We start from the raw sequence: 27,790 nt of genomic DNA, 5'->3' as shown, positions 1-27,790 counted from the left end.
AAAGAGAAAATTTGAACTCTTTTCTTAAAAGCTGAAACAGCAGATAAGAGCAACTTCTAGTTTGGGATTGTCTCCTCCGTGGCCACCCAGTAGTAGATATCTGAACTACTGAAGGAAAGTCTCTTTAACAGTAGTGCCTTCATATTGAGGAAAATTTGTTTGGAGCTTTAGAGATTATAGTTAACAGCATACATTCTATGTGAATTATCTGTTGATGGCTGCTGCTGATTTAGCAAAAATACACAATGATATTGTAGAAACAAAGAATCGCTCTGCAATGGAAATTCTGGAGCTAAACCATAGGTTAGCGGGTGTAATTTGCTTTGGTGGCCAAAGGTATAATTTATGTCTTCTGTTATGATAGAAGCTTTTATGTAAATTTTAAGTTCCTTGCAATAATGATGGTTGTAAAGCCATATAAAAATTACACATTATTATGAGAGGTAGGAACATTCCTTTTATCTTGATTGCCTGTGGTTGATAATTGTTACCTACTGGTCATATAAGGTTTAGGTTTTTTAGCAACTGATCTTTTGAATAGTGCCATAGTAAGTAATATTTCACTTTAGGCCAGTTTAGATGGTAGCACCTAGCCAAGCTAAGCAAAGCTGGTTCCGGTTAGTATTAGCAATAGCACTTAAACTTATATACTGCCCTGACTGATATACTGCTCCACAGTGCTTTATAGCACTCTCTAGGAGTTTATAAGATCAGCATATTTCTCCTAACAATCTGGGTCCTCATTTTACTGACCTCAGAAGATTGGAAATCAACCTGTCAACTTTGAGACCATCAGCATCGAACTCCAGACTGTGGGCAGAGTCAACCAGCAATACTGCATTCTAACCACTGTGCCAGCAGGGTTCTCACCGTTAGTCCCTAGATAGATAGGTCAGAACTAGGAGGCCCCAGACCAGTGTTTTTCAACCTTGACAAATTTAATCCATGTGGCGTGCATGCTGAATGTGGAAATCTGACAATTGAAGCCCACGCATCTTAAGCTAGATTAGGAAGTTGAAAGAACCAACCTGGAAGAAGATAATGGCAGACTATTCATATTGTCCAGAAAACTGCTAGGTCTTATTTCTGTATTCACCAGAAACTGAGTGTGTTATAAGACTTTTTTTTCTTCAGCACTAAAAATATTTTTGGAAGTGTGCATTGCTTTTCCAACTATAAATTGTAGAACAAAATTCCATTGGAAAAAAGGAAAATTTTCTAGTGTCTGAATATCCATTAAATACTATAGTTTTATGAATGCCTGATTCATTGCATTCTTTTTATAATTCAGATTTTTAAAACTGTGATATTCTGTATAATTATGTTAGGGCATAAAGTTGTAAAATGGGTATGTTGTAAAAGGTGTAGGCATTTATGTTAGATTTTTTTTCCTGGATTTTCCATATTTTATTGTAATTGTCATCCCGATACACTTGTGTTATGGTTATATGTGATAGTTAATTGCATATTTTCATTTAATTCCAGCATTAATACTGATTGTCTTATTATCTTAATAAATAAGTTATAGGTACAGTTAACAGATTATTTGTATTTTTAGAGAATGATATTAACATCTATGTTGTGATAATAGTTTAATCAGAATGAAATAATAGATGTTAAATTAGAACTTGATATTATTCAAACTCTTAGATGCTAGAATCTGAACTTAGTTTTGCACCACATAGCTTCATGTTCATTTTTCTTAAATCATACTGTATACCACGTAATCCATTCTGGCAAACTGTTAAAACAGAATGAATATTTTTTTAAAAAAAAAAGTATGAGGAGTGAAAGAATATCAAACATCTTGATGGATGCATGCCATTTTCTGAATAAGCTTTATACAGCTTTGTAGATTCCAGCTGTAGAGCTTCTTAGACCTGGCAAATAGCAACTCTCATTAATACAAAAACACATGTTGAGTATAATATGAATAGCAGATTCTCTTTAAAAGTAAGACTAATAAATTCCACTAAAGTAAAATAAAATGAAATTCATGGCAGGAGGATTTTAGTATTTGGAAAAATAGCATTATTTTCCTAGTTCATTGTAACAGGGCTAACATGTAATAAAGAAATTATTCTTTATTAAAAGCGAATTTAATGGGAGGTACCCATTACTGTTAGTTATAAAAAGAGTTTCAGACATATATTAAACCTTTTTGAAAGTTTACAACCTGAATATTTAATAGCTTCATTCTGTTTTATATAATAGTCATTTATAATTTTATTAAAATATAAGTATTTTTTTCTCTTGATTCTACATGTTGGAAACTGCCATAACCCAAAGCTATAAATGAATTTAATTTAATGATAACACAATTAACAAAAGTAACAATTTATTTAGATCAGTTGTTGTAATATTTGCATGTATAATTTGACATAATTACAATTCAATATAATTATAATGAATGAAGTAAATAGTTACTATTCATGTTTTATCTAATGTAATAAATTACTAGTTTTGAAATGATAAGACTACTACAATTGTTGAAACATTACACTAGGTTCTCACTATATGCTGACTAAACAATTAATCAATGGAACAACTGCCTCCAGAAGTTGTGAATGCCCCCGCACTGGACGTTTTTAAGAAGATATCCATTTGTCTGAAGTGGTGTAGGGTTTCCTGTCTAATCAGGGGGTTGGACTAGAAAACCTTCAAGGTCCCTTCCAACTGTTATTCTATTCTATTCTATTCTATTCTAAACAATATCACAGTAACTTCTTTACTTAGGCATTAATCATATCCCTTGTTCATTGATGACTTATCTTTCCTTTGTTTAAAATGTAGGAATATTGATATCACATTCTTATTCTTTAGCAGGACTCTGAGGAAGATGATGATTTGGAAATTAGTAACAAGAAACCCTATGTGCCCGTGGAATTTGCTGACTTCAGTGTTTACAATGCTAGTCTGGAAAATAAGGAATGGTTATCCACTAAAGGAGATTGTACAAACTCTTGTGTTGCTGAGAAAGAAGTATCTCGTAGCCCCACCACAAGCAGTATTACGAGTGGCTACTTTTCTCATAGTGCCTCTAATGCAACTTTATCGGATATGCTTATTCCATGTAGTGAAAGCACGGACCAACTAGCCAATCAGACAAGGGATTTGGATTCAAATGACCACGCTGTAGCACACCTAACCCATGTTTTAAAATCATCAAACCAAGGAGCTTCAGAAGGAGAAAGGGACTTTGCTAAATGTAAAAAAACGGTATCGCCAATCACATTAACTTGTGCCTTAGCAACAGAAGTTCAAGTGTCTGAAAGCACAAGTGTAAATGCTCCAAGGTTACAGTGTTCCTCTTTGGATTCCTCTACTAACAAACTTGAGATTGAATTTCCATCTCGAGAAGCAACAGTTGAGCACATTTCAAATGTTTTTGAGGATCATGCATTTACAGAATTCATGGGTGTTGATAACGCAAAAGAATTTGATTGTTCCACCAGTATAACTTCTAACAGGAAAAAAAAGTTCTTAGTAGCTGGAATGAACTCTGTCATACCTTTCTCAAAAAATGTTCATGACCAAGATAGTGCTTTGAGCTGTCTGGAATCCGGATCGGTGGAATACGAACTGTCAAGTAGTGTTGAAAATCCTTCGTTGAACGCCAGAGAAAAAGAGTCTTCCAATTGCCAGCAGTGTGCAACTCTCCCAGCAGGTGATTGCATTGGAAAAAATCATTTAGATGTCCCACATTCTGAAGATACTATTTCTGAAGGACATCCTAACTGGTTGACAGTAGGGGAGCAAGTATATATTGATGATAATAAGACTGGCACAGTCAGATACATTGGGCCTGTGGATTTTTCAACTGGTACTTGGGTTGGCATTGAATTACACATTCAAATGGGTAAGATTTCATTATTTCTATAAAATATTTAGAATCTTATACCAGCAAATTATTTAGTAATACAGGTAGTCCTTGGCTTCCAATAACTCATTTAGTGACCGTTCAAAGTTACAATGGCACTGAAAAAAGTGACTAATGACCGTTTTTCACACTACGATTGTTGCAGCATCCCCATGATCACATGATTAAAATTCAGATGCTTGCCAACTGATTCATATTTATGACAATTGCAGTATCATATGCTTTTGTGACCTTCTGTCAATGGGGAAGCTAGATTCACTTAATAACAGTGTTACCAACTTGACTCCTGCAGTGATTCACTTAACAGTGGGAAGAAAAGACTTCTGGTGATTACATGGACATATATACATGCAGTTCTCTTGGCAATGTTTTCAGAACTGATACTTGCTTCTTAGGATTGAGAGAGTGAGTGATTGGCCAGAATCAACTAGCTAGATTTGTGCCCAAGAGAGGTCTGGAAATCAAGATCCCTTACTTGTGGTCAACACTTCTTATCTGCTACGGTAAACTGGCTCTCTCATGTTGTCTTCGTAGAGTGGAATTATAAACTTGTTAAGAGACATCTTCAGCAATGAATTCACTATCTACTAAAACAGTTCTTCACAAAACAGTTCTTCCTTTAGTTGGAGAATCTCAGTCCAGAGAAGATAATATTTTAAGGAATATTTGCATAGTTCTAGAAATCAATTCCTCTGATGGTTATATGTAAACCTTTCAATCTAATTCTTACTAAAATTGCAGCATAACAAGGTGATAATGTAACTTTTATTTGCTTTCAGGAAAACATGATGGGACTGTAAAAGGCAGAGAATACTTCCATTGCAAGCCACAACATGGGATATTTGTTCGTCCCGAATGCCTTGCTAAATCACCAGCTCAAGTCACGTTACGCAGTAGAACTTCACAATCTCAGGTATTGTCCAATGTGGAAAAGTTGAAGAGTTCAACATTTCAAGGATCATCCTCTCTCAAAGCAGAAGCCTTCTGTCAATCAGGAGATGCAGCAGCTTCTGCTTTTTCTAGAAAACAGGAGATTAGGAAATCTTGGATTAACTGAAGTGGGTTTTGGTTTTGCACTTGCTGCACATATCACTGGGGGTTGGGGGGGGGAACAGTTTTTTTCAAAACAGTTGTAGTTTTAAGATGTAATTGAATGTTTGAATCACAGATGCAATTCTATGGTTCTTTTTTTTAAAAAAAAAAGACTGTTGACTGTGTATCATTTGTCTACCCGAAAGGCAAACACGGTTGCACACTAGAGTACAATCCTATCATAACCTGAGTATGTACCCCGTTGAGCTCAATTGGATTCCTGAGAATGGATGTATATCAATGCACTGTTTGTAGATAAAACTGTGAGTTTTACTGAATGTTACTGAACAAATTGGGTTACATTTTATACAGAATATTTTATTGGGTGGAAAAGTCATGGGATGTATATATGCATCTGAGGGAAAACCTACAATATGTTAATTACCAAAGAATTTGTATTAGATTAATACACATGCTGTTTATATCATGGTTTAATGGTATGGATACGTTTTAACTGACAGCTTGGTGCCATATTTCTAGAGATTAATACGTGGCATCATGCTACCGTATATCTTTTGCTTAATATGAACACTGAAGATACTGTTTTCACTTTGATTTTATGTTTTGTCTTCCTATGGGCCTGCCACTGTGTCAACTTGACATTTATTGGAAATATTTAAAATGCCTAAATATTGTATATATGGCATTTTTGTGGGTGTACATGCCAACCAGAATTCTAAATGCAGGAACAGTATTACTGCTTTTTAAAAACATGGGCACAAGAAAGAAAATAGCAGTACAGCATCACAAGTACAAAAACATGCACTGTTTGTTGCTGGCTGAGTGACAAGATTTAGGTAAAATGTTCTGAGGTGATTTCATCTGTAAATATATTTTTATATGAACTTGTATTATGCTTTGAGGGTTTTAGGGAATTATTCCATGTATAGATACTATGTTGGATATATGTAAAGTAGCAAATGGTTCAAGAAAAAGGAAATATGAATGGCTACTGTAGTTTTGACTTTTTAGAGAGTAATTGAGATAATGGGTTCTTATGGACAAACTGCTGCTACTGCTGTTTGATTTGTATGTATAGTAAGCTAACTCCTAGTATTTTGCAATTATTGTAAAGAATGTAATTTATATTCTATTTCCGCTATACTGTATTTAATTGGTACAGGACAATTGTGTTAGAATACAGAGCATTACTTCAGATTTTTATAAATGTTTTGGCTTATTTGATTTTATATTCTGTAACACACCATTTTATTAACTAACCTGTTCAGTAATTCAAATTTTAGCATATTCTATACTTACGTCTGAATACACTTTTTGAAGGTGATAAAAGTATTAAAGTCATAAAGTATGTTCATTGATAATTTCGTCATTCTCCTTTGCAAAACCATCATTCCTCACGTTGACTATGAGGCATATGGTCTTCTGTACCATTAGGCAGCTTCCAGTTTATACATGAAAGCTTCTTCATCACACATAATTACCCAATTGAGTCCAAAATTATGGATTTCTGCTGGTGATGAGAGAAAGAAAGTAATTTTGCCAATTTTTCCTAATCCTTTTGAAGAGGGCAAGGAGGATCCTCATCAGCACAATGGAGTATGGGAGGAACTGGTGATAATCATTTGGGATTGTGGGCCCCTTTAGAAGTGATTCTACAGGGGTGCTTCACAGCACAAACAATAGCACTTGTTTGCAACTTCCACATTTTTCCCAGGATTACATGCAGCAATGGAAGATAAGTACATACTTTCAGAAAAAGATGCAGCTGTATTAAAGGGCACAGACAGCTGCTCTTCCCACATCGAAGCACTTCACATATCTAATAAATAGTTTATGAAAAAGATCATGAATACTCATGAGGTACAAATGATAGTACATTTCTTTGCTGCAAAACAAGGATAGCTTTGAAGATTAAACTTTTATTAGCCAGTTGCTTGACTAGCAAACAGAACCATTTTATGACATTTAAAAACAGCTTGTCTTTTCTTTCCATTCTTATTTATCTACCTTTCTCCTTGCCTCACGCAGTTATGTACCTTCTCCATTTTCACTGCAGCTACTCCTACTCCTGAATACATTAAAAGAGGGAAGGAAATGTGTGTGTGTGTGTTTGTGTGTGTTTTGAGGGAATGGTTGGTATATGCAGGTAGAAGTTCACTTAATTTTAGAAAGCGGATATATTATTGTACGGGCAATTTTAATCAGTAGTTATGAGTTCTGTTTTGTGTGGATGTGGCTTCTAATGCTATACAGCTAATACACTTTAGACTTATATATTGCTTCACGGTGCTTTTACAGCCCTCTCTTATGTTTATATATACATAAACTCTACATACAGACACATAAATGCAATACCCCAAAGCAGTTATTAAGGAGAGAAATCTTATTTCAACTAGAGGCTTACAACAACCATTTAAAAATTATTTTAGTATTCTTAATCTGCTACGGATGAACATCATTGTGGGTGCCATGTACTGTATGTATTTGTGGGAAGGGCATAAAGTAAGCTGGATACTGTTACCGTATTATGAAGACATTTCTTCGTGGTCACCCATCTAGCCTACTCCATATCCAGAGAAGGACTCTGAATATTTTTGCCATGGCGATATAGAATGAAATACAGTATCATTTAGTTTTTATTTGTTTCGTTTTGCATGTTTTTAAATTTACAGTGTATGGCTACTTGGTTAACGTGTAGCTTCGCCCTTTGCTGCCCCACTATATTGTGCCAGGAAACCCACTGGGAATCAGTGCTTCTAGCAACGTGCTGATATCAAGATTTTTGTTGAGGAAAGGAGTCGTGCAAAGGGCTGTAGCATGAGCAAACAACTCCATTAATGTGTGAAAATAGCCACATTTAAAGGTTCTTGTGTTTGCTTTCGAGATTGTCTCTATATGAAAATAGTTCTGCCTGGGACCAAAGGACATATAGAAAGCTGGAAATGGATTCCAAAGTCTTCCAAAGCCCTGCTTTTAAATGTTTTGGCCCAACCCTGTTAAGCAGTGTCAGCAAGTAACTTAGTAACTTCTTATATATTCTAAATTCAGTTTATCCCAACAATCGGTGCACACAGAGTCTCACCAAAATGTTCAACATCTCTAATGAATTCTAGACTTGTATTAATGTAAAAGCTACTTGCAAGTTCCGTTTCTTCAGCAGCATTTATCTAACAATAATTCCCATTTGAACTATTGGAAGGGAACATATATAATATATAGTACTTGATGAGTTTATTTAAAGTATTAGTTCCTTAACTTTCTAACTAAAAAGTTCAATGGTAAGAAATCAAGACAATACAGAAAGAGTAAAAATAGGGTAAATATCAATTGCTGTGTCTTTTTTTAAAGAATAATAGACCTGAGTAGATAAAAGTATGAAAACAACAGTGAGAATAAATAGCCTTACAAAAATCACTAACAGTTTAAGGCCTTCCATAAAAATAAGCTGTGTTAACTCATTAAGCTCCTCGTTAGAAGAGCGAGTATGCAGAAAAGCGTAATGAGAGTGATATGGAATAACACGCACAAACCAACATACAGAGGCACTGAATAGTATAAAAATATAGTAGTTTATTATGTAGAAATATAGAGGTATTCAGAGTCCGGTTAACAGTCCAAGTCATACACGGTTCAGTAATTCAGTTATCAAACTAGTCAATCTAGCACACAAAGTAGCTAACAGTAGCAAGACTCAGTAGCTCATGATACAGTATCCATGATCAGCATCTAACAAAACAGAGAGCTAACAGCCATTCTGGCTCCCTCGTATAGCTGCTTGAGGTAACAAACCAATTACATCTCTTAAACATTTAAAGTAACAGTAAAGTAATCATACCTTATATACATTGCCTAGCCTAGCCTAGGGTTACATCCCTAACAAGCACATTGCAGCAGTCAATTTGCAAGGGGGAGTTTCACAACTGAGGCCTTAGCTAGCCTTAGTACATTCCCAGAATTATTCCCATTTTGAAAAACAATGACAAGCATTTATCTGATTAAACTAACACTTGGGAGTCTGGAATGAAATATTTTCATTCTCTTTCATCAAGAAAAGAAAGTTTTGCTGTGTTTTGCTTTTCTTAAGCAAAGCAAGATCTGTCATCCCTATAAGATAATCCACATTTCTCTTGGTTTCATGTCGTCAGGATTTCCTGCTAACTTTTTCAACATAGTATTATTATGGTAAGTTGCCCAGTCAGTCAGATGTTTAGACTGGATTTGGCATTTTTATCCTCCTTTTTATTACTATTGTTCATTGCACCGTCATTAAGCAACTTAAAGTAGTGAACATACATAATATTCCCTCCTATATTCCCACAACAAGCCTATGAGATGGGTTGACCTCAGAGAGTGACTAACCCAAGGTCATTCAGGCAGTTTTTGTGCCTAAGGTGGGGTAGAATTCATAGTCTCCTATGTCTAGGCCGTCATCTCTTCATAGTACATATTACAATGTATTACCTACCTAGCCAAATAAACTAACATAGAAATACCTGGAATCATGGACCTCATTAAACTCTGCCTCATGATCTCAGTTTGATGAACAAATATACCAACGAACCAGAGGCACACCACACTCGGGACTCAGCAGAGACAATAATGTACTATAGAAACTATAGTACTCCCATACAGGCCCACCAAAAGCATGGATCTGGTATGTAAATGACACCTTAGTCGTAATAAAAAAGGGACAACTAGAGAAGATGCACGAAGCAAAGCAAGTAGATAAATAGATACCAAGAAGGTGGGAAGATAACAGCACATGACCACAGAAATGTCTTCAAAAACACTGGTTCCTTCACAATACTTGACAAGGTTACCTTTACCTTCAAGTCTTCTAGGATTGGAACCTTTCTCTGGGTGCTTCTGAGCAAACCCTATTGACTGATTTCTGCATATATTTGCACCAAACAAAGTTCAGCAGCTCCCTTCCACCTTACATCAAAGGACTCCAAACTTGGCTACCTTAAGACTTGTGGACTTCAACTCCCAGCTCTCCCCACGGTGGCTGAGGAATTCTGGGAGCTGAAGTCCACAAAGTCTTAAAGTAGCCAAGCTTGGAATCCGCTGACCTAGACCAGGGCTTCTCAAATTTGGCAATTTTAAGCTACGCGGACTTCAACTCCCAGAATTCATAAAAAAGATCCCATAAAAGCCCGGCGCTAAACCCCGCCTCGTTGGCGACGCCTGTCAGTTCGAAGCGAGAGCGACAGAGACGTGACCCCCCCTCCCACCGCTGCCATAGCAACCCCAAAAGGGCCACTCGAACGACGATCGCCGCGCGGGGGGACGTGCCGCCCTTCACGCAGGGCCTCCTCGTTCGCGCGGCGGGGGGCCGCTCTGGCGGCTGGGCGCGATTGCCACTTCCTGGCAAGCTGCGGTGGCGCTGGCTGGACGGGGAAGCTTGAGGTAGGGCTCGAGGTGAGTAACGCGGCCGCTCGGTCGAGACTCGCAGTCTCGGGGAACCGGGAGCGCTGGGCTCCGTGGGTTTCGCCAGTTGGCTCCTTTCCCGCTTTCTGACGGACCCGACAACCAGGTGTGGCGCCGGGCGGGGAGGAAGGTTTTGTTCCTGGTTCGGCTGCCTCATTACTGGAGGAGGAAGAACCAACTCCAGCCCCTCTTGGGCGAGTCCAGAAGTGCTGGCTGGCCTGTGTTGGGGGGTGTGGGGGCGGGCCCTGGTCTGTTTAGGCCTGCTTTAACAGATTAACAGAGTTGGAGGGGACCTTGTAGGTCATCTACTCCAACCCTCCGCCCAAGCAGGAGACCCTTCACCGTTTCCAGATGGCAGTCCAGTCTCTTCTTGAAAGCTTCCAGTGATTTGATTGTTCTCACTGTCAGAAAATTTCTCCTTATTTCTAGGTTGAATCTCTCCTTGGTCAGTTTCCATCCATTGTTTCTTGTAATAACAACATGTTTATATCCCACCTTTGTAATACAGGTAGTCCTCGACTAGCAACCATTCGTTTAGTGGCCGTTTGAAGTTACAGTGGCACTGAAAAAAGTGACTTATGACCCTTTCTCAAACTTACGACCATTGCAGCATCCTCGCAGTCACGGGATTGACATTCGGATGTTTGACAACGGACTCACATTTACGACGGTTGCAAGAGCTCGGGGGTCATGTGGTCATCTTTTGCAACCTTCTTACAAGCAATGGGGAAGCCAGATTCACTTAATAACCACATTACTAACTGCAGTGATTCACTTAACAACTGTGGCATGATGGGGCAAAACTCACAACAAATTTTTCACTTAGCAACTTAAATTCTGGAGTCAATTGTGGTTGTAAGTCAAGGATTACCTGTATGTATGTACGTATGAATTGTATGTCCCTTCAAGGTGGCAAATGTACGGTTATGCTAACTAAATTTCTGGTGTTTTGCTTCTTTTCCCTCCATTAATTATATGCAGTAGGCAGAACTGAAAAAGATAGGACCCCACATAAAAAGATCTGTTGAATTTAAATAGTCATTTAATCTAGTTTTTTTAAAGGTGTCAGTTGTTCTTTAGGCTTCAAGGGACAGCTGCTGTTTCTACCTCCAGTCCTGTTTTATTGATTAGGAAGCTTTGAGTGGCTCAAATTGGCTTGATCAAAACATATCTCTATAATTTTTTTCTTCTTAAATTTTCTTATTTATTTTTTGCTTTTAGAACTTCAGTTGGAACTGAATGGGATTGCAGAATTATGTTCCACTGGGCCATTACTCTCCCCCCCACACCCCCCATATCTCAAAACAACTCTTCCCCCTACTTATTTTGGCAATGGGCTTTCTAACTAATAACATCAGCATTCCTAGTTAATTTTCACAACTAAAAGGGAATGTATGAATGCCTTAATAACCGATACATTGGGTGACATCTGGTAAGTTGTCTTGTAAGGATCTCTGTCACTTGAACAATTTGCTTTGAGTCACTTATCATGACAGCAAAGTCCCTTTGAGTCATTTATCATCACAGCAAACTTTAAGTCTCCCAAAGGTGCTTTTTCAAGAGGCAGCTGGACTTTCTGTTTTTTTCTTTGAAGATGTTTCGTTTCTCATCCAAGAAGCTTCTTCAGCTCTGACTGGATGATGGAGAAGGATTTATACTGCTTGCAGACAGCTTCATAAACCACTTCATAAATACATGTCACAACATAGGAGAACAAACCCATCAGGGCTAGATTCAGCAGCCCATTTAAAAGACAAGGGACACTATTTTGAAAATAGCAAAGCCCATATTTTGGACAGAGAGGACTGCTGGTTTGAAAGAGGGGTCAAAGAGGACATCTGTGACAAAATTGAACAGCCTTCTCTCAACAGAGAGGGAGGGATACAACATGATCTATCTTCAGTCTACAACACAGTCCTTTCAACAGTTCCCAGAAAACTCCACACCCAATTGCTTCACTTCAGGTGACCCTGACAACACAGATAAACTTCTAGGTGGCCATAACAACTTGCTGTAATAAAGCAAATGACAAGCTGTCTGCAAGGAGTATAAATCCTTCCATTTCCCACCATCCAGTCAGAGCTGAAAAAGTTTCTTGGATGAGAAGTGAAACGTCTTCAAAGAAAAATCAGAAAGTCCAGTTGCCTCTTGAAAAAGCACCTTTGGGACAACCATAACCTGGATGATCGAGAATCTTCATAGGCAAAGTTAAATCTAGCCTTTGAGAGCAATTTGGCTAAATTAACTATTAGTTTTTAAACCATTTCTAAATCATGCTAAGAATATTGCAAGGATGTGTTCATGTAAATCATCCTGTAAATCATCCTGACTCAAATGTAAGTATACTAGGCATTGGTTTAAGAAAATATGCAGTAGATCTTATAGATTTATTGAAAGGTTTTCTAGAACACAGTATGGATTTTAAAAAATCATGATAAAAAGAATTTTGTACCAAAATAAGGGAAGATGAAAAATATGGCTGCAAAGCAAAAAAAAAAGGGGGGGGGCAGTCTCTCTCTCAACCCTATTCACTTCACAGAGTTGTTCTTGTGGAGAAAAAGGAGGAAGAAGGGGTATTAGATATGCTTACCACCTTTAGTTATTTATAAAAATAAAGGAGGAATTATTATTTTTTTAAAAACCATAGCTAGCATCTGTACACTGATAAGGCAGGAAAGTGAATAATCTTATCTGAGTTGGAAGAATGTATATTGAGATAAATATTAGCATAAGATTTTTTAAAAAAGGTTTTATAAAAAAATTAAGCCTAATTAGAAGGGCAGAATTTAAAAATTAATGCTGTACGTTGCATTGAACTAGTCCTTCAGTGAATAAAATTAGACTTTTTTCTCTTCTGTGAGAAAAGATACATTTCGACAAATAAGTCCAGTTTCAGGTATTCTGTTTACTAGTGTCAGTCTGGTGAATAAGCCTTAAAAAGCTTCACCAACTTGTATTAGCAGGACAAGCAGGACAAGTGGGCAAAATGAAGAAGAAGGATGCAATCTTTGTGGAAAATTCTATCACAGAAGAGCTAACATAAAAAGCAATGTATTATATAGTACATTTATGTGCTCTGGACTAGAATGGAATGTAACTCATAATGTATTAGGCCAATGTTTTAGGGTGGTATTTACTATAGTACTATGGTAATTATTGTGAAATATATCCAGGATAAATGCAGGCAAACGCATTTTGCTTTTTTATTTTGTCAGATGGCTACTTTTCCACTTTACTCTTTTCAATCTAACAGAATACAGGATCCTAATGAAGCTTTTCAACCTTACCGTGAGGAACGTGGTTTCTCAAGTATATTGCGGGCTTAAATTTGCTCCAGCCAAAAAAGAAAGGGCATACTTTGAAATGTCACGACCCAGTTCAAGTAAGATGGGATTCTTTTATTTATTCAGAAGTTTAAAAATATTGCTTCTTTTATAACAAAGGAATTGTGACATCAGACATGCACAGCATGTGAGCATTGAGAACAGTTGATGATGGAGATACTACAGATAATGGTATTTAATTTATTTTCTGTTGTTAAAGGAATATTTTGGGTACATTTAAGGTACTTTAAAAGTAAAACTGGCAAATGCATTAGCTTGAATTTATTAGCTTGAATGAAGAGAGCAAAGAAATTGTTTTTACCATATTAAATAAGAGGGGAGGTGATTGCTTCTCCTGTGCCACTATATCTTCCTCATAATTTCTCCGTCCATGACTACTCTCCCCAAAATATCCTTTGGTTTCAAAACAACAATTGGGAGATTCATCTCCCCAAATTTGCCTGCTTCTTCCTTTCAGATAAAAAATGAGATTTATTTATAATATAAAATCTGGATGCGGGGGCATATTTCATTCTGTATTAAACTATCCATATGAAATATCCTTGTTTCTTATTCCTCAGTCTATGTTTAAAGCTAATCAAACATTTTTCTTGACTCAGGTTTGCAAGTTAACTATAGAAAGTTTCCAAAAACCAACTTTTCCCCTAGACCTTAAAATTAGTGTGGGTGGCTAGCCCTTGTATCCCTTTATATGTTAAGTGGAGTGTTTTTTTTTTCTTTTGGATGTGCTTCATTCTTTTTTTTTTTGTATTGTTTCTATTTTTTAATATTGTACATAACCCAATGATTTTAGAGTTGGACCTCCTAAATTTGACAAACAAATAGCAATTAACATTAGCCCCAGAAAGAGCATTTTTAAAATAAATTGATTAGATATGCTAGATAATCACAGAACTAAGCTGTTATTTCTTTGGCATATTTAGGTAAAAACAAGGACATATCAATACAAATTGTTGAAAAGTCTGTTTCTAATTTTTTGGATATATGCCAAGCTGCATAAGATTCCTTGGATTTTACCATGTAAAATAGGTTTCATATGTATCTAATTTTGAGTATAAATTATGTATTCTCTTTTTTAGCTCCAGTTTAAACATTCAAAAGTGCAAGCATAATTACCAGACATATTTGCCTGTCCTCCTCATAAATGTTAAGATTCATATCTAATATTTAGGCAGAGCTTATTGGATTGAATTCATTTAGGGCCACCCAGAACAGGAACTTTTATAGTTGAAAAATAATTTCACTATAAATTTTCCACACACTAATCAAAATAACCTGTGTAGTAAGAACATGTTTTTTAAAAATGTACTAATTGCATTTTTCTTATATTTTTAAGATATCGCTGAATTTCGAGAGATATTTGCAAAAGCAAAACATATAGCAATTATCACAGGGGCTGGAATCAGTGCAGAGAGCGGCGTTCCAACTTTCCGAGGTGCAGGAGGCTTTTGGAGGAAATGGCCTGCACAAGTATGTAGTATTGGTATACTTTCAGGATGCTAAATTTAATTTAAAAGCCTTAATACTTTTTAAGAACCTAGTATGACATGTGTTAAGCAACAGTTTGCTTTGAGTATGGTTTGATACTGTGGCCTGGCTCAGTGTTCTAAGTCAAAACCAAGTCCTTTGCTTAGAATGACATATCACTCTGTGGTAGACTTAAAATCTTGATATGTACGCTAGTTAGCTAATCATTCAGTGTATTACTAGATGAAACACAACACTGTAAAACAAATTATTTTCAAAACTGTCTCCGTAGATTGGAATGCTTATATGTAGTAAATGTGAATGTAGTTCTGTTAGAATTATTAACATTGATTAACATAATATAAAATCTTATTTTAATGGATTAGTTGGGAGGAAAAGGGTGCTCATTATTTATGAAAGACACTCACCTGGGGGTAATTTGCATAATATGCGTAATAATTAACTTGTATGCTGTGCAACTCACAATGATGCCATTCAGTCAATATTCCTCATTATACAAATGATGCAAATGACAAAGTATTCAGGAATGGTAATGACACAAATGGTGTTTTCATCAATATATTTGCAAACAACACATTCTAAGAATTAGTCCATTCTAAGTGAAGCTTGTGGTGTTAGGTTTGGTACATCGAGATTTCACCGAATTGACAGTATGATTTGATAAGTTATAGTAATACACCTTTTTTTCTTTTTGAGTCACAAATTGACTCTTTCCCCCCCCCAAAAAAAGATTTGTAATTTCTTTAAGACTTTCAGTGTCATAAAGGAAGGACAATTTTAGTGTCATTGAGATTGCCTTATTTGTGTATCTATCTACATATTAATTTTTTCTCAATGTATTTGTTTCTGATTTTAAGAATAGTTGATTTAAGTTAAGGGCTAAAAATAATACAGTTTAAGCTATTTCAGATTTCACCATAACTACAATTTCACTGTATTTATTGAATTTTATTATGTATTTATTGAATAATGAATATTTATTTATTGAACCAATCTTATTTTCACACAGCTTCCACATAAGTTAGTGAAGATAGTCCTATCTTTGAACTATATGCCATTGTCAGTGTAGACCCTTAGTGACCACATGAGTGGATCCTCTGCCTATGTGTGATCTGTCCTCTTAAAGATCCCTTAAATTACTCCAATAGTGCATCTATTGTGCTGTAATCTAGTCCATTTAGCTTATTGCTGATTGTCCTCTTTATCTTTCCTTCTACTTTTCCAAGCATTATAAACTTCTGAAGAGAGCTCCTTTTAATTTGAGGACTACTTGTGTTTTGTCTCATTTTCACACTGTTCCTTGACTTTCATTACTGGAACGTCCAGTTACTTGCTTTTCCAGCTTTCAGAGTAGTAGTATAATGCAGATTGATGTTTCTTCCTCCAGTTTTAATACTATGCTCTCCTCCTTCCAATCCAATCTTCTTCAGCCAGTATTTTGCACAGAGGTTAAATAAATAAATAGATAATAAATGAATGAATATAATGGAAAAAGGTTAGTACAACTTTAGCCTTGTTTTGTTTTGTTTTGTTTTTTTGGATCAACCTAGTGTCAATCCATTGTTTATGACAGGATTTTACTGACTGGTTTGTCACCTGAGCCTAACACTGTCTTGATTTTTCTAAGTGTAAATTAGTAAGTGAATAAGTGTCACAAAAATCTAGCTCTTGAATAGACTTTGAAAAACTGAAATGGAAGTTACTGCAATGGAGATTCTTTGATCTAAATTCTACATTTTGTAACACTCATAATCAATAGGCTTGACAATTCTATATTTTAAATGATGCTATATAAACCTTATATTTATATAAAAACTTGCTGTGTGGTTTTCAACAAACAGGCCAAAGTTATACTAACCTTTCCCCATGATATTCATAAAGCATTTTGAACATAGGAATACACTGTATAAATGCAAACTGATTTTAAATCATTGCAACTTCATATAGTGTTGCCAGCCTTCATAGTCAGCTATGAATATTTCTTTCTTTTAGCAAAATAACAAACCATTTTTCCTCTTACAGGAACTGGCTACCCCAGAAGCTTTTGCAAGGAATCCCTCTAGAGTGTGGGAATTCTATCATTACCGTAGAGAACTAATGATGACTAAACAACCAAACCCCGCACACCTCGCCATAGCAGAGTGTGAGGCTAAGATAAGCAAGCAAGGCAGGAGTGTTGCGATCATCACACAAAACATTGATGAACTCCACAAAAGAGCAGGATCAAAGCATGTTTTAGAAATTCATGGTAAGAATTCACAGAAAGTGCTCATTTAACCATATTTTATATTAATAAATCACTATAAATAATTACTTGTCAGTATAAATTCCACACTCGTGCGCATGCTCTGACTGGGTTCTTTCTTTGTCTTGATTCTCCCTCAGGAGAGTACCAAAGTAGCTTTTATGCTTATATTGTAAAGATTGAGAGGAAAACTTTTTCCTATATTTTAGCTGGTGAGCAAAAATAATAAGGATTTTGATTAAGGAAATAATGTGGAAGAATAAGATAATACAGGTAGCCTCAACTTACGACCACAGTTGAGCCCAACATTTCTGATGTTAAGCAAGAAATTTGTTGAGTGAGTTTTGCCTAATTTTATGACCTTTATTGTCACAATTGTTAGGTGAATCTGTGAAATTGTTAAATTAGTGTCAAAGTTGTTAGGAGAATTTGGCTTCCCCATTGACTTTGCTTGTCAGATCACATGACTATGAGATAGTGTAACCGTCATAAACATGAATCAGTTTCCAAGCATCTGAATTTTGATCACATAACCATGGGGATGCTGCAATTGTTGTAAGTGTGAAAAATGGTCATAAGTCACTTTTTCAGTGCTGTTGTAACTTTGGTCACTAAATGAACTGTCAAGGACTATCTATATTACTCCTTTCCCAACACCACTGCTCAAATAAATAGGCAATGTTACTGCTGAAAACAATTGTTTTCTTTAATATATAAGCTGAATATAAAATGTGGATTATAAATTAACATCTGAAAATAGAGAGTAAGAACTACATATATAATGTTTCAAGCTTATATACACATAACAGAATATACAGAACCGTTGGGGATCCTTTTACTCTCTGAAGCCCATTATTCATGTCCTACTTCCAGCAGATCTTGGAGGGAGTCATTTCAGCAGAAAGGGATATGGGCAATATGGTAGCTCTAGAAATATGCATCAGCATTACTTACCCAAATTACAAGTATGCAGGAACTTAAAACATTTCAGTAAGGCAAGCATTTTTAATATCTGGAAATGTAACCCAAAAAATAATTGGCTATTTACCATTCCTTTTGTAGTAGTAATTTTATAACTTGTTCATGTTGGCCCTTACATTCCATTTTCCAAAATACTACAATTAACTTTGATTTTGTTGTATGTTGATGAAATTGTTACTTCTCATTTTTTTTAGGATGTATCACGTTCCTGTAGTTTTACCAGAAATAAAAGTTTAAAAATTAATATTGAAATCTGATACTTTTGCTTAATGTCACAGGTAGCCTATTCAAAACACGATGCACCAGTTGTAGAAACGTGGTGGAGAATTACAACAGTCCAATCTGCCCTGCTTTAGCTGGAAAAGGGTAATTATTTGTGCCGTGATAGTCACAGTTTTTATCAGTGAAGAATGATAGAAATACAGGATACTATTAAATAGGCAGGCAAGCTATACTGTATGTACCTAGAGGGGGCAAGCTGCTACCCTGCATAGCTCCCTATGTCATATATGTAGAATTTTACTGTTGCCGCTAAGTAGAATTGTTAGTGGCTTTATTTGTAATTTTGGGGCACTATTCCAAGAACAGTTGGGGGATATAAACTTCTACTTGAACATTTACCCAGGTGAGCAGTTACGAGGACTGTGCAAAGACTGATATTTTGCTGAATTACTTCCTTAATTTTTAAAATTTCAAGAAAATTATATCTCAAAAAATAAGATCTCTAAAGTAGGGAAAAGGAAAGAAAAAGGAAAGCTTTATTACAAGGAAATGTGCAAAATACTGTATTCATTTCCCATTAGAGTAAAACTTTTCCTTGTTGTTGCCAATTAAGCCTATTTCTTAAAATCATTGTTGCTTTTTTCAAACTAGGGTTCAAGAGGAAAAAACTGTGCATGTCGTCGATTATCTCACTAAAATAAGATCAAAACTAAAGATTTTTTAGTATCAGGAAGAATATGATACTTATTTGGTACTTTATTATAGTAAAATGTTTGTTATTATTGTTAACAATTCTAGTGCTCCAGATCCTGAAATGGAAGAAGTTACTATTCCTGTGGGAGATCTCCCTCGGTAAGTTTTGATCTCATGTCAGTTTTCTCAAAAATAAAAATAAAAGAAAATACTGTGTGTTTGTGTGTTTATCCATAATACTGTGATTTGCCCTACAAGATCTGTGTTTCAGTTGAATGACCACAAGTTTGCAACTTTCATATTCATTACCGTAATGGTCAGAGAGGGAACAATTATACATGCTGCCCCCTCTGTTCTGTAAGAAAATTTGTTGGACGGCATAAAAGAATACACATGATGTACACTCTTGTTTAAACAATCAGAAAACATTTGCATTGACATTAAAACGCTTTGAACATGAAGGTATTAGTAGCATCTAGCTAGTGTCACGCTTGTGATAAAAATAATCCATCAGTGATAGGGATCTCTTTTCCAGGATTTTTCCCTTTATTCCTGCTCCCTACTTCTAAATTGGCTTGGGAATGGATGCCCAAGCTTCCAGGAGAAGTAGAATTGTCTCAAATCTCCCTCTTAGTTTGTCTAAGGAATGCCTTCCACCATTTGTGGATACCTACAGGGCTACTGACATCTATATCATAAACTGCATTTCTGAGTATATTTATATTTAATTCAGTAACCCTTAATTTGAAATGCAGTTGCTTAGAATTCAGCTATTCTTGTTCTGTTCATTCTAAGAAGTTTTAGGATTAGAATTTTATCAAATAAAATGTAAATGAAATCACAGTGTATTTATGCTATTGTAGATCAAAATGATGAGTTTCATACTAATATTATAAAAGTTCAACCTTTTGTTGTATGACTTATCTAAGCCAAGTATTATTATTTTTTTGTCCCAGTGGTTTTTAGCAGCATTATATATATAATTTTCTCTTATTTTAAAATCCAAAAACTTAGATTTGGTTCATTGGCTGGAATATTTATTTGCATAATAACAATATCAAGATTGGTGAAATATTTTGAATAACTTATTTGGATTAAATATACTGTATAAAGTATGAAGATTTTCCTAATGGATTTTTCTAGAATTCAAACAATATACAATAATTTTGCACTGAAGTTGATACATGTGCAACATATTCTAAAGTATAGTGATCACCTCTTTTAAACTGCTTTACTAATCTTTCTGCTTTGCTTCAATTTGTGTGTATGTGTGTGTGTGTGTCTGTGTGTGTATAATTTCTCCATATTTGGTGGGGAGACAGATGCGAACTCTGCAAAGGCCTCTTGCGACCTCATGTTGTATGGTTTGGAGAAACTTTGGATTCTAATATCCTTACAGAGGTTGAAAAAGAACTTGAGATATGTGATCTTTGTTTGGTGGTGAGTAGTTTTTTAAACTTACTTGCTTTTCTTACTTGATTAACTTTGTATCCCACTTTTAATTCAGGAGTTAAATATCTGTATACATAGTACTCCATCCTTCTGTTTTCCCTTCCACTAAACTTTGAGAGAGGCTGGGCCAAAAGAGAACTTAAGGAGTTTTCATGACTAAAAGACAACTAGGACCCTAGTCCAACATTTTAACTACTGCACCTGTTTCTTGGTGTGTTAGGACATTTAACTAAGTAAAAATGTATATAGTTTTTAGGAAAGAAATATCTCAATAAATATTCATTGACAACAATATGCATGTAGTCCTTGATTTACAACAGTTCATTGCAGCATCCCCTTAGTCATATGATTAAAATTTGGATGCTGGGCAACTGGTTCATATTTATGACGGGTGCAGTGTCCTGGAGTTATTGTGATCTTCTTACAAGTAAAGTCAATGGGGAAGCCAGATTCACTTAACAACCGGACTACTAACTTAACAGCTGCAGTGATTCACTTAACAGCTGTGGGAAGAAAGGTCAGAAAATGGAGCAAAACTTACTTAACAAATGTTTCATTTAGCAACAGAAATTTTGGGCTCTAGTCATAAATCAAGAACTACCTGTAGATGATACACTGGATTGTTTTTCATTTTTCTAACCTAGTAACCAGCCCTGGGTTTTTCTGCTCCAGCCCAGCTTGATTAGGTGCCATCAAGTCATTGTCAACTCTTAGCACCCATAGAATTTTCTCTATGGTGATCTGTCCCTATCCTGGGATTTCAGGTCTTCCAGCAGTTGCACCCATCACCACTGCCTGCTGGTTTACTTCTTCTTCTCTTTCCTTTCATGTTTCTCAGGGTGAGAGCTTTCTCCAGACCTTTAGGTCATATATTCAAAGTAGGATATTTGGAGCCTGGTCATTTTGTGCCTTGAATGAGAACTCTGGGTTGATTTGTTTGATAAACCATTTGATTGTTTTCTTGGTTGTCCACAATATTCTCATGAATCTTTTCTAACACCAATGTTCAAAAGTGTCAATTTAGGATCCCCCCCCCCAAAAAAACAATCAGCCATGGTTGCTTAAAAGCTGACTCAGGAGTGAACAAAGGTGACGTTTATGAAAAGATTTATTAAGAGAGACAGCCATTTGTCCATAATAGTATAGGATCTCCTGCCTTGGATATGGGGTTGGATTAAATGGCCTCCAAGGTCCCTTCCAATCCTATTGTTCTAAAAAATATTACTAAGTTGAGGCATCCCAAAATTAACATTGTATAGGTCAACATTGTCAAATTTTATTAATTATAATTAAATTATAATTTCTTATAATCAGTGATGGCCAGTTAGATGCAGTGGTTTAAAGCACCAGGCAAGAATATTGTCAGTTCTAGTCCCATTTTAGGCACAAAGCCAGCTTGCTAACCTTGGGCCAGTAAATCGTAGAAGAAAGCAGTAGCAAAGTATTTCCATAATCTCACCAAAAAAGCTGTGTGGGTTTATCCAGGGAGTTTCCAGGGTCAAAAATGACCCAGACACACATGTGCCCACACAAATTGGTGGGCAAAAATAATTGTATATAAACTGATTTGATGTTTGTGTTAATATACTAAAATTTACTGTACTGGGCTGTGAGGGTAACTTTGAGGAAGACAAGGAAGAGCTGTAGGCGAGGCAATGGTCAGATAGGAAACATCTGAGTGCAAAGCAGGAATGGCATTTGAGAAATGGCTTGTAGATCTGTGGCCAAAGGCTTTTATTACCATTTGTTTAATCCTTATGCTGAATTCCTAAAGTTGGGGTAAAACTTCCTAGTTTAAAAGAGATTGAGAAAGCAAATATTTGCCTCGGGCAAAGTTAGAAGGCAAGCCAGGTGAATGCTTTATTAGTTCTGTCAACCTATTGTTCACCTTGATGCAGCCATGTTTTGTTTCTCTTTCACAGATTGGAACTTCTTCTATAGTATATCCTGCTGCTATGTTTGCTCCTCAGGTATCTGCCAGGGGAGTGCCAGTTGCAGAATTCAACATGCAAAGCACTCCGGCAACGGATAAATTCAGGTAACACCTTTTGTTGTTATGATGACATCCTGTTTTTGCAGTAATGTAAATAGAATTGGAAGGATTTATCAATGCTTGTTAGAAAGACAAGGTCACCTTCTAGTTTACAGTAGTTTGTTATGTCTTCTTAGTAACACAGTAGAACTTAATGGAAAAAACAAATGTAGATCAAAGATAAATGAATAAGAAAAACCTTAGCAGTCTCTCTTTTTATAGATTTCTTATAAGGGATCAGACGCCTCTCTCCAAAGTTTGCCTGGTTTTTTGATTGAAGTTTTGATTTAATAGCCAAAATGCAATTATAATAGGTACTGCTGCAGCAACTCCATAAATGGTTTAAATTAATAAAATATATACTGTGTGTATAATTTATTGAAAAACAATGTAAATCCCAAATCTTCTTTTTCAGATTCCATTTCTCAGGTCCTTGTGGTACTACGCTGCCCCCAGCACTTGCCTCTGAAGAAACTGAGACCACCTCTTGAATATTTATGAGAAGTAAGAAAGAAAAAAAACTATAATTTCCCATTTCAGTAATGGTGCAGATGTGTGGTTCTCCTGTGGAAAACACCTTGCCTGAAACTGAACAATGGAATGTCAAGATTACAGTGAACGAAATAAATCATGATTCTCAGATGACAAGAATGAGCAGTGGAAAAGGATGATGGACAAAGACATGAAAAGTAGTTATCACTGTTGGGGGAAAAAAATTATTGAATTGAAAGTATAAATATACAAACTGCCCAAATATGGTGAAAAAGAGATTTGTACTCTTAAGAGTTTCAGGTTGTATCTTTGATAAATGGCAAGCAAAGAGAGAATGTTACAATTATTCATATTTCACAAAATTATTTTCTGAAAACGGGGGTAAAACTGAAAATGTTAAGAATAAGCTAGCTTTTAATAGAGTCTACACTCCAGTAATTTTCAGGAAATCAATAAACAAAAATATTCTCTGTTATGAGATGAAGTGTTTAAGATTGTAAGCAATATAAAAATAGTAGATTAATAGCTTCAATTTACATATGGTTGCCTACTTCCAGAGTTGAATGAATGTATGTATGAACTTTATTACAGCTTTAATTCTTTGCTGTTCTAAGGCACTAAAATAAATCAATGCCTTTTTAATTGATTAATATTGTTTTGTTGATACAAAGTGAGGCTATATTATGTTAGCAGGTAGTATACAGTAGACTGATTTTATTCTGCCCTCCCTTATTAAGAGTAACACTGATAAACACATTGAAGGGGAATGAGCTTGATATACAAACACTCTAAAGCAAAGGTAGCAATCTTTTATCTGCATAATTTAATAGGTTCCATTTGCTAATTTAATATTTAGACTTTGGATTGATTAAATGGAAAACAATGCTTATCAGAAGTCTGCTTTTGCTACAGGAAAGAGCGGAGAGGTAATGTTTTGCAGCCCCTGGTTACTTGTGAAAAGCTGCTGTGGAATGTGGAAAACAAGCCGCAAGGTGGCTTCCTGCCCCTTCCTTCCTCCTCTTAGGATGCTCCGCTGGTTTCTTCCACAGTGAGCCGTTCTGAATGCCTGTAAAGTCATGCATTATAGAGATGCCATTAGCCACGGTTGTTCCCCTCTCGTTTTTAGCAATCATTTTGGCTGGGTGAACTGGAAAGAAAGTATATTTCACAAATCCTAAAGTTACAAGGGGCCAATCTTGCTCAGTGCAAGAATCCAAATTCAAGCATTCCACTGAAATTGGTATCAAGCCTCAGATCACATCCACTGTCTCTTTGGATTATGATAATTTTATAATGTGTGGTTAGTGACCAGTTGTATGACAAAAAGATGTAGAAAGCATAAATAATGTTTCATAATTTCAAAATCCTAAAAGCAAGACTGAATCCTATCATCCTGAAAGTAGGACAGGATTTTCCTATGGTAGCTGTAATAATTGTGCTGGTCTGACAAAATAAAGCAAATAAAATCATGCTTGGAATAAGTGCAACGTCTGCTAGCAAGTGCCATTACGAGGGTGGGGTACAATTTGCTCTAGAAAAAAACCTAAAGGAACAGAGTTTCAAACTGCTCCAAATGACAAGGGCAAAGTTCACTGTGCAAAAGGGGTATTGTTATACAAATATATCATAGAAGACTAGATATTAAAGTGGGTCAAAGAGAGCACCACAGTGTTGGAATATGTAATATCAAGTATGCAATCTTGCTGGTTCAAAGGCTTTTCTGTTTATGTCCGGTCACTGATTGGTTACCTAGATTGTCCTGGTCCACATGAATAGACATTGAAAACATGCTGACAAATTACAGTTCTAGCTCTTAATAGCTTGATGGCTAGCAGAGGTTGGTATGATAAGGAACACTGTCATACTTAATTCTGGATTCTGGTTTTCTGGAAAGGAACAAATTGTCAAGAGTCATGGTTGGACAATCGTTGGAAAAATGAACAAGCCAGCCCACACATGCAGATTTTTGGTACCACCAGCAGGATCACCTCAGTTTTAAATAGATTGCTGCATTTGAAACATAGCAAGGTGCCTAAAATAGGGCTCTTGGGTATCTAGATTGGATAGTATTTTAAGGGCTTATATACAGCAATAACTCACATAATGAAAAACCAAATAACATCTGGGAAATTACTTTAAAAGGTCTTATGGCAGCGAGTATGAACTTACTTTCTCCAATATAAAAGAAACATTGCCTTAACAATATTAGTGACCCTCAATGGGTTGTGAAACTTACTATTAAGATTTTTTCTTTTCCCTATCATTAAATTGAAATCTGCTTTTTTGTTACTTTATTATTGTGTGTCTTGCATTCTTTAATGAGAGAACAAGTATTTATTTTCCATATGGCATCCTTTCAGGTATTTGAAAAGTGATACCAGATTCCATTTCAGTCATTTTTCTCAAGGCTTAAACTTCGCTCCTTCCAGCTTGCTTCTTTGGATTTACCTTCTAGGCCACCAACCATTCTTGTTGGTTCCTTGCTTGCTTATTAACCAATCAACCATATTTAGAGGCAGCCGGCTCCCTCTTAGAATGACTCTGTGGTCTGGTCTTTTCTAAGCCTGTTCCAATTTCTTTGAATCCTAGTACTTAGAACTGTGTACTTGAGATGGAGCCTGACCAATGTGGCTTAGAATATGATTTGGAAACATTGTTTTCCCAAATGCACGTCCCTTTTCTCCAGTAAATTAGTTGGCAGTTTTTTCACAACCACACTTAGCAAGATATCTCTGCATTGTTTGTGCACTTGATTTATTTCCTAAAGATTTTCGATGAGAAATGGAACTCTTTATTTTCAGCCCATTTCTCAAATATCATTTTGAATTTTATTTATGTCCATAAATATCCATTCTAATGTCTCGCCCACAAATTGCTAACTATTCTCCGCTTTTCATCCAAGTCGTTAATAAAAACATTGAAGAGTAGTCAGGCAATAGGCTGAGCCAGGGAGGCAAAGGTGCGGCACAGTAGCTGCAAGGAGCCTTTTCTTTTCCTGACGACAATTTAATCAGTGGAACGACTTGCTTCCAGAAGTTGTGGGTGCTCCCAACATTGGAGGTTTTTAAGAAGAGATTTGACAACCATTTGTCCAAAATGGTATAGGGTTTCCTGCTTGAGCAAAGGGTTGGAATAGAAGATCTCCAAGGCCCCTTCCAACTGTTAATCTGTTACAGACAGGGTCCCTGTTTGGTGGAGCTTGATGATGGCCAATGGCAGTGAGCCCAGTGAAGGAGAAGCAAAGAAGAGAATGGTCAGTTTGGGAAAGAGAGCAGGCGGCCGCAGGTAGATAGTGATGGCCCAATACAGCGATGTCTTCATCTTTGCCATTCTGTGCAGGACACCAAAAGAACAGAGATAGGCAAGTGGGAGAGTTGAAGCAGAAGCAGTTTGTGCAGGACAGGAAAATAAGAAATCCTTGCCATGCTCAATTCTCGTTTAACCACTGCACTACAACTGCTAAGCAGCATACGCAATGTTTTAATAACTGCTTTGCTTGAGAAAACAATTCTGGCCCATTAAATGAGGGTTATGTATAACGGAACTTGCACCCTTTAATTCTTGTCTATGTCTCCTACAACAGAAGAGGAAACGGTCTGAAAATGCTCCAATCTGCTAATGGAAAAGCAGCCAGCAATTCTCCATTGTGTTTGAGAAAGGTTTTTATATTTGGACCACCAAAACTAGTGGTCGTCCGACTTTTCGATCCAATTACAATGGCCCAATTTTGGACTGCACTTCTTACTAATTCCAACTCCCACTACCTTAGTTTGCTGTTCAAGAAAAAGATGGTCAATTAAAAGAAAAATACGTTCATCCAATGCACAGATACACCGAGGGGGCATGAACCCGACTCCTCTTTTCATTTTGGGAAGAGCGGGAAACATAAAAACGCTGCAATTGGCGTAAGAAAAATATTTGTCACAATCTACATTTTGGGTTCTTTTTTCCCCTTGGTTGTCCCAAAGGTGCTTTTTCAGGAGGCAACTGGACTTGTTTTTTTCTCTTTGAAGACATTTCACTTCTGATCCAAAAAGCTTCTAAAGCTCTTGGATGAGAAGCGAAACATCCTCAAAGAAAAAACCAGAAAGCCCAGTTGCCTCCTGAAAAAAGCACCTTTGGGACAACCATGACCTGGATGAGTGAGAATCTCCACAGACTTTCCCGTGGTCCTTATAAACATCCTTTAACGGGCTAATGACTGGTATGGTTTCTGTTGTCTCCACAAACCAGCAAATATGATTTATTTGTGTGTGTGTTTTTAAAAGTATCTAATATGAAGGCGAAAGTCGCCTTTCGGGTTATTTCAAAATTCTATTTGCCAGCTGCCTGAAGTACCGTAGTCCAGAGGTCTTCAAACTTGGCAACTTTCAGACTTGTGGACTTCAACTCCCAGAATTCTGCGTAGGCGACCCCCCCCCCCGCAACAACCCCGTGTTTTTATGTTTCGGCGGATTCCTTCCGGCGATAGAGTTCGA

The 27,790-nt window shown here is 36.3% G+C and overlaps 2 protein-coding genes and 1 long non-coding RNA gene across 12 annotated transcripts in view; 2 read left to right on the top strand and 1 right to left on the bottom strand.

Moving 5' to 3' along the window:
* KIF13A (kinesin family member 13A) overlaps positions 1 to 6,294 on the top strand; it is an 81,991-nt gene extending 75,697 nt beyond the window's left edge. For 6 of the 8 annotated variants that reach the window (XM_081952092.1, XM_081952094.1, XM_081952090.1 and 3 more), the window contains 2 exons: positions 2,824 to 3,859; positions 4,660 to 6,294. In XM_081952092.1, the coding sequence (XP_081808218.1) occupies positions 2,824 to 3,859; positions 4,660 to 4,937 (1,314 nt within the window). In that variant the 3' untranslated portion in view covers positions 4,938 to 6,294. The remainder of the gene's footprint in view (positions 1 to 2,823; positions 3,860 to 4,659) is intronic. The other 2 variants (XM_081952095.1, XM_081952091.1) reach the window with 1 other exon arrangement.
* LOC309391540 lies at positions 4,789 to 9,956 on the bottom strand. Of its 2 annotated transcripts, XR_014175307.1 has the most exons (3): positions 9,760 to 9,956; positions 6,233 to 6,443; positions 4,789 to 4,899 (listed from the first exon to the last, which is right to left on the bottom strand). It is a non-coding gene; the product is annotated as an uncharacterized lncRNA (long non-coding RNA). The 2 variants fall into 2 exon arrangements; XR_014175308.1 differs by lacking the exon at positions 4,789 to 4,899 and having other exon boundaries at positions 6,233 to 6,440.
* A 175-nt stretch (positions 9,957 to 10,131) lies between these two features.
* On the top strand, positions 10,132 to 24,794 carry SIRT5 (sirtuin 5). 2 transcript variants are annotated; one of them, XM_081952101.1, is made up of 9 exons: positions 10,132 to 10,354; positions 13,617 to 13,745; positions 15,044 to 15,177; positions 17,218 to 17,443; positions 18,700 to 18,787; positions 19,442 to 19,495; positions 20,659 to 20,776; positions 22,711 to 22,826; positions 23,236 to 24,794. In XM_081952101.1, exons 2-9 carry the CDS (start codon positions 13,631 to 13,633, stop codon positions 23,309 to 23,311), a joined length of 927 nt encoding a protein of 308 aa, XP_081808227.1. In that variant the 5' UTR covers positions 10,132 to 10,354; positions 13,617 to 13,630; the 3' UTR covers positions 23,312 to 24,794. The 2 variants fall into 2 exon arrangements, with proteins under 2 accessions (XP_081808227.1, XP_081808226.1); XM_081952100.1 differs by lacking the exon at positions 10,132 to 10,354 and adding an exon at positions 11,731 to 12,327.
* The last annotated feature ends 2,996 nt before the right edge of the window (positions 24,795 to 27,790 follow it).

Source organism: Natrix helvetica (assembly GCF_964273705.1).
Source record: "Natrix helvetica genome assembly, chromosome: 4".
Classification (NCBI taxonomy): Eukaryota; Metazoa; Chordata; class Lepidosauria; order Squamata; family Natricidae; genus Natrix; species Natrix helvetica.
The sequence above is the reverse complement of the archived record's forward strand: the minus strand, read 5'-3'. Positions and strand labels throughout refer to the sequence as shown.

Excerpts from the sequence above, each read along its gene's own strand:
- SIRT5 (XM_081952100.1), top strand. The coding sequence starts at position 12,252 with ATGATCTATCTTCAGTCTACAACACAGTCCTTTCAACAGTTCCCAGAA. Across the intron at positions 12,328-13,616 it reads ACCCAATTGCTTCACTTCAG|AATACAGGATCCTAATGAAG; the intron begins GTGACCCTGACA and ends TCAATCTAACAG. Across the intron at positions 20,777-22,710 it reads TATGTGATCTTTGTTTGGTG|ATTGGAACTTCTTCTATAGT; the intron begins GTGAGTAGTTTT and ends TCTCTTTCACAG.